This window comes from Garra rufa, chromosome 23 (assembly GCF_049309525.1).
Source record: "Garra rufa chromosome 23, GarRuf1.0, whole genome shotgun sequence".
In the NCBI taxonomy this organism is placed as follows: Eukaryota; Metazoa; Chordata; class Actinopteri; order Cypriniformes; family Cyprinidae; genus Garra; species Garra rufa.
In genome coordinates this window covers 1509059-1516268 of record NC_133383.1, presented here as the reverse complement: position 1 = coordinate 1516268, position 7210 = coordinate 1509059, and the positions used below count along the sequence as shown (strand labels likewise).

Here is a 7210-nt window from a genome sequence, read left to right as displayed (position 1 = left end):
ATGAAAGAACCATTTGTGACCCTGGAGCACAAAACCAGCCTTATGTTGCTTGGGTATATAGACAACAATACATTGTATGAGTAAAAAAATAATGATTTTATGCCAAAAATCATTAGGATATTAAGTAAATATGATGTTCCATGAACATATTTAGTAAATTTCCTACCATAAATATATAAAAACTTAAATTTTGATTAGTAATATGCATTGCTAAGAACTTAATTTGAACGACTTTAAAGGCGATTTTCTAAAAAAAAAAAAAAAAAAAAAATTTTGTTTACATCCTCAGATTGCAAGTAGTTGTATCTCAGCCAAATATTGTCCTATCCCAATAAACCACACATCAAGCTTTCATTTAGCTTTCAGAAGATGTATAAATCTCAATTTTTAAAAAAAAAAAAATCCTTGTCATTGGTTTAGTGCTCCAGGTTTACATTTTTGGTTCCCCAAAGAAGCATTCAGTGGCAATTCTTAAAACAACCAATTTAATATGACTATCAAGAACCTTTAGTGGAACGGAAAGATTCCTTGGTTCTTCATAGAACATTCAATCCCAATTCCAATGAAGAACCTCAAGACATTGGAATCAGCCATTAAAAAACTCTGTGCTCTTAAAAATAAAGGTTCTTTATTGGCATTGAAGGTTCCATGAAGAACCTTTAACATCCATGAATCCTTTGCATTGACCAAAAAGTCTATGTATTGGAAGAACACTGTTTAAATATTATAAAAACTGAAAAAAGAACCAAAAATGTAAAGGTTCTATTAGAACCTTTATTTTAAGAATGTAGCCAAAAAACAAATCCAGTACGCCCATTGAACCTAAGAATACAGTACGAATCATTAAAACAAAGACTTCTGAAGCGATTACAGTAGCTGGTGTATATTTAGTGTTGCCAGGGGTGGTTTAGATTAAAAAAAAACACTAAAATAACAAAAAATAAAGAGTCTTGATTAATCTTAATTAAAAAAAAAAAAAAGAAGTGTAGAAGCTCTGCAAGATATATATTTTTTTCTGAGCTGCATCCGCCCACACGCTCGTGAGCTATGAACCTCAATGGGTTTAGCTTGAAATGAAATGGATATGAATTATTTACTCAATCAGTATCTCTTAAAGAGATTGGAAAGGCAACAGGATACTGCGGACAGGTGGCACGGCCCCGTTTCAACTCTACACCTGACTGTAGATAAGTGGTAACGTGAGCTGATAACTAGCGGTTTCTGACATCCTGTCCTCTTGGTTTGGCCATTAACAGACTAAGGGGGGAAGCAAACGACAGAAAATACAGCTAAGAGAAACACCTGGAATAACATGATCACCTTCATTAGCTGGATGGCTTTTGGTTCGCTTTCAGAGAAAATACTCAGAAATCACTATTCGTTCCTACAATCTCAAAGGTAGCTTTTCTAGCGAAGCGGATTGGATGGAGTGATATCCCATGCTGCCTCTCTCCACTGAGCACATGTCAGGTCTTCTCCAGCATCTCATGGCACACACCTGTTCCTCGGCCTATAATGAAGACAACAGGGGAAGCGAGACGCTACTTCATCTCGCAGAGGACCCTGATGCAACTCTAGGAAACCCTCGGCGATTTGTTTAGACGACGTGACTTGCGCGACAAACCTGCTGCGGTTTGGAAGACGCGAGGATCGCCCACATTTCTGCGTTCGTCATCATCTGCGGCGCCAGGAGACAACAAACCAATGTTGCTAAAAGTGACGCTCTTTTAGCGGTTGCACACTAATGGGAACTGCCAAGATATGCTGAGCCATGAAACCAACTCCAGCAGATGTGCATCTTAAAGGGTTCACCCAAAAATGAAATTTAGCCCATTGTTTACTCCTAGGTGTACATGATTTCCTTCTTTCAGACAAATCCAATCGGAGTTATATTAAAAATTGTTCTCAATTTTAGAGCGTGGGTGGGTGTTTCTCTTCATCAGTCCAAAACAAGTCCAATAAAGTGCATCCACCCATAATAAAAAAGAAACAAATTTATATGCCACTGACACCGTCTTAAAGGGTTAGTTCACCCAAAAATTAAAATTAGGCCATTATTTACCCATCCTAGATGTGTATGACTTCCTTCTTTCAGACAAATCAAATCGGTGTTACATTAAAAATTGTTCTGTCTCTTTTAAGCTTTAGAGTTTAGAGCATAGGTGGGTGTTTCTCTTCATCAGTCCAAAACAAGTCCGATAAAGTGCATTAAATTCATAATAAAAAGTGCCTCATACGGCATGTGAGGAGATGAATAAAGGCCTCCTGTAGCGAATCGATGCATTTTTGTGAGAAAAATATCCATATTTGAAATATAATAATCCATTTAATCTAGCTTGCGCAAACTGGTCATACACGGAAGCCCTTCCAGGTGGATAACGTATGACGTTGGTGAGTCTCACACAAACCGTTTGTTTACAGAAGCAAAGGAAGCAAAGTTTTCTTTTTGACTTATATCGAAATCCTCTGATATTTTTCTTTGCAAATCCTCACTTTGTACTTCTAATTCATGGCTGTTGTTTATCTCATCATCATACATCATTCACCCAGAATGGCTTTCGTGTCTGACCAGTTGGCGCAAACTAGATTAAAGTGAGTTATGTTTTAAATATGGATCTTTTTCTTACAAAAACACATCGATTTACTATAGGAGGCCTTTATTCATCCACCGGAGCCGTGTGAGGCACTTTTTATTATGGACGGATGCACTTTACTGGACTGATGAAGAGAAACACCCATTCACTGCCATAATAGCGCATGAAAATGGCAGCATCATTGTTAATATAACGCCGATTGGATTCAGCTGAAAGAAGGAAGCCACATACACCCAAATAATGGGCTAATTTTCATTTTTTTGGGTGAACTAACCCTTTAAGACGGTGTCAGTGGCATATAAATTTGTTTCTTTTTTATTATGGGTGGATGCACTTTATTGGACATGTTTTGGACTGATGAAGAGAAACATCCACCCATGCTCTAAAATTCTAAAGCTTGGAAATGCCAGGATAACTTTTAATATAACTCTGACTGGATTCATCTGAAAGAATGAAGCCATATACACCTAGGCTGAGTAAATAATAGGCAAATTTTCATTTTTGAGTGAACTAACTCTTTAAGACTTTGTCAGTGGCAGCCCATACGTTTGTTTCTTTTAAAACCATTGTCAAGAATTGTTGAGAAGCTGATCCACAGATGCAAACGATGGGAAAAAGGACACAAATTATGGCTGGATGTGAAAACAGCTTGAGTCTTTCATACCCAAAAATGGATTATAAATACATCATCCAGTTTCAGTTGTAAACTGAGCAGTTTTGTCAACATTCAACCGCAGTATGAGTCAGTACAAATCTTCCATTCCCTGCATTTCCTTATTTTGACAATAATGCAAGAAAAATAAAGCCATGCATCCAGACAAACTACAACTGTGACCCTGGACCACAAAACCAAAGCTCTTTTTTTTTTTTTTATTGAGATTCATGCATAATCTGAATAAATAAGATTTCCATTGATGTATGGTTTAAGATAGGACAATATTTGGATGAGATGCAGCTATTTGAAAATCTTGAAACTAAAGGTGCAAAAAATAATAATCAAAATAGAGAAAATCTAAATTAAGTTCTTAGCAATACGTATGCTAATCAAAATTTAAGTTTTGGTATATTTATGGTAGGAAATGTACAAAATATCTTCAAGGGTGAATGAATGATTTTTGGCATAAAAGAAAAATCGATAATTTTGACCCACACAATGTATTTCTGACCATTGCTACCAATATACCCGGACTGGTTTTGTGCTCCAGGCTCACATTTATCCATTTAGACAATCATGCAACAACCATAAAGCCATGCAATTGGACAAACTACGAATTAGAATGTCAAAAGGCAATGTTTGATTCAATTTGTCAATGAAAGTGAGCTTATAAACAGGTGGATTTCACACAGCTGTGCAAATAACCAGCTGCCTATCTAGACAGAGATGCCCACTGCTCTTTGACAAGTCTCTTTTTGTTTATGGATGTCCAAATATGCTGCGAACACCTCTGGTGTGCCCTATGTAGGCAGCACACTAGGTTTTGAGACACAGCCACAGAGGCTGAGGGCCAATAGCTTAGCAAGAGTAACTACTGCTTTATAACAATAGAAGACAGACAGATAATGTACATATGCAGCATTATATCAAACAAAACCAGACTTGAAATCGTCCAGAAACATCCATCAGTCGAAAATAAAAACACAAACGTTTCACTGAAGAGAAAATTCATTGTGTTTCCCACAAATGAGCGTCAGAAATGAAGCTAATGATAATGCATCACCGAGCTGTTGCAAAATGCCTCAGATATACATGTGTAATATAAATAAAGCGTGTTTAATGGTTGAAAAACTCATGGGAATGCACTCAAAGCGTTGTGATTTTAAACACAAACGCGAACTAAAGAAGAATCGCTCCATTCGGGCTCACGATGCTAACGCTAGCCGCTTAGCAACACCTGCTTCGTGAGAAAATGATGCTGCGCTTGAATAAAACGCCGTTTCGATCGCGTTTTCGCCGTTGAGGTCTTGCAAACGCCTGTCATTCTTATCGTATTTATTGGTAAACACTATTCAAACCGCGACAGATGTCGCTTGCTCTTCGGGTTTAAAAAATAAAAGCAGATGAGAAGAGAAACATCTGGACGTGCCGCATCAATAGAAGCAGAAGAGAAAGAAGCAGCAGCAGCAGCTCAAAGCCAGCACATCGACAGCGATTAAAGCCTTTAGCGATGAAATAAACACAAGCCCTTTATATTTTACTCCAATCGTCAAATAGAAATAAAAAGCCACGCGCGTTAAGCAGCGGTTACACAGTGAACATATTTATAAACGAGCGGTTAATATGGAAATATTCACCTGGACTAGTGTGTGGATGAGGATGAGGATGGTAGGAAGGTGGTGGTAAGGATGGAGCGGAGAGGAGGAGGTTGTTGTTGTTATTGTTGGTGGGTTACAGTCGCCAGGACTACGGTGACTATGGCGCTGCAGCTCAGGGCAACGGTTGCTATAAAGCTCGCCGCGTAAACGAACTTGACGCTGCGGAAAGAGGCGGAGCCTAGAGCGGTCAGTTTATAAAGCAGAGTGCTCAACCTAACCTGACGCTGGGTTGAAAGAGGCGTGGCTAGCAATGGTGCCTTTGCTTGACAGCTCAACCGAACTGGAAAGAGGGCGGCGAGTATCTTTGTGGCCTCCGGAGACTCGAGTGTGTGTTATTATTTATTATAACTTTCTTTATCTGGCTAATTAAATACATTTATTAACATTTATTGTGTTATCATAAAAGCTAGAAGGGAGAACGCAAGCGTGTATTGTAAAAGAACCAAGGAATAAATGTAGTGCACCAATAGGAGGCGCCCGTTGTCCTGTGGGCGTGGCTTTCTAAAGCAGGTCTGGTTGAGATGAAAGAGAAAGGAGGGACTGATGCGCCAAAACCACTTTCTCTCGAGCAACTGTGCGTGTGTTTTTGATGGAATCATGGGAAAAAGCAGGAATCAGAGCGCTTTTGTTGAATTCTAAAGCGAACCAGATGAGTATATTTAAAACTCAGTTTTAAAAATGTTTCTTGAGGCAACAGCAAAGAAAATATTTAAATGTTAACAGATAGATTGTGCTACATGAGATTATAACAACAGAGTACTAAATAAAAAGCAATAAATGGCATTATTTGTGCTATGTAAGAATTTAAAGTTTATCTTAAAATAAAATACACAAATACTGCTGATTAATTGGTGATTAAAGAAGTAGTTCACTTCAAGAACAAAAATGAACAGATAATTTACTCACCCCCTTGTCATCCAAAATGTCATTTCTTTACGACTGAAGAAAGAAAGGCATGAACATCTCGGATGACAAGGGGCTGAGTACATTATCTGTACATTTGTATTCTTATTCACACACAAACAGGACGAGGATATGTAAACCCCAAAGGCAATTCATGTTCATAGATGGTTTTAGTAGATAAAACATTACAAACATATGCTTTACGTATAAATATTTACATCAATATGGCTTTAATCAGTGATAAGTGCATTATGTTTTGCTTATTCATAAACTATTTACATAGAGTGGCCCCAAAATATTTGTATACTTAAAGTATCAAACCATGTCATTTGTTCTAAAGAAAGATGGACAAACGTGCTTTTTGAAGGAGTATAGTTCACCCAAAAATCGGCCATGCCATTCAAGATGTAAATGAGTATCATTCCGTCACTTGCTCACCAGTGAATGGGTGCCGTCAGAATGAATGTCCAAACAGCTGATAAAAAAATCACAATAATCCACACCACTCCAGTCCATCAGATAACATCTGAAGAAGACAAAATCTGAAACAAATCCATCGTTAAGACATTTTAATGTCTAAAATATGACTCCATAATCTATAATAAGGCTTCCTCCAGTTAAAAAGTCCATCTCCTGTTGTCTCTCACATCAAAATCCAGCCACATATTTGTTTAAAGCTGTTTTGGTTTGTAAATAGTGTTTGATCTGCAGATTTCTCTCCTGATTCAGACCAGACCACTTTTTCACCGGCAGAAGTGTTATTATGGACTCGTATTTTAGCAATTTTTTGAGGTTAAAAACATCTTGATGGATTTGTTTCGGCTTTTAGTTTCTAATTCTAATTAGTTTCTTCATCAGATTTGGAGAAATGTGTGATTCCATCACTTGCTCACCAATGGAACCTTTGGAGTGAATGGGTGCCGTCAGAATGAGAGTCCAAACAGCTGATAAAAACATCTCAATAATCCACACCACTCCAGTCCATCAGTTAACATCTGGAGAAGACAAAAGCTGAAACAAATCCATTGCTAAGACGTTTTTAACTAAAATACAACTCCATAATCTACAATAACGCTTCCTCCAGTGAAAACAAGGGTCTGGTCTGAATCAGGAGAGAAATCTGCAAAGATCAAGCACCGTTTACAAGCCACAAATAGCTTTAAATAAATATGTGGCTGGATTTTGATGCAAGACACAACAGGAGATGGATTTTGTCCACTCTATTATGGATTACGGACTCATATTTTGGTCAAAACCATCTTGATGAATTTGTTTCAGATGATGTTAACTGATGGACTGGACTGGTGTGGGTTACTTGCGGATTATTGAGATGTTTTTATCAGCTGTTTGGACTCTCATTCTGACGGCACCCATTCACTCCAGAGGTTCCATTGGTGAGC

The 7210-nt window shown here is 37.8% G+C and overlaps 1 protein-coding gene across 1 annotated transcript in view; it reads right to left on the bottom strand.

The window, feature by feature from the left end:
- Window positions 1-1384: 1384 nt before the first annotated feature.
- glis3 (GLIS family zinc finger 3) overlaps window positions 1385-7210 on the bottom strand; it is a 58456-nt gene continuing 52630 nt past the window's right edge. The window contains exons 12-14 of the mRNA XM_073830184.1: window positions 4887-5085; window positions 1625-1678; window positions 1385-1510 (exon numbers count right to left, since the gene is read on the bottom strand). Of these exons, the coding sequence (XP_073686285.1) occupies window positions 1385-1510; window positions 1625-1678; window positions 4887-5085 (379 nt within the window). The remainder of the gene's footprint in view (window positions 1511-1624; window positions 1679-4886; window positions 5086-7210) is intronic.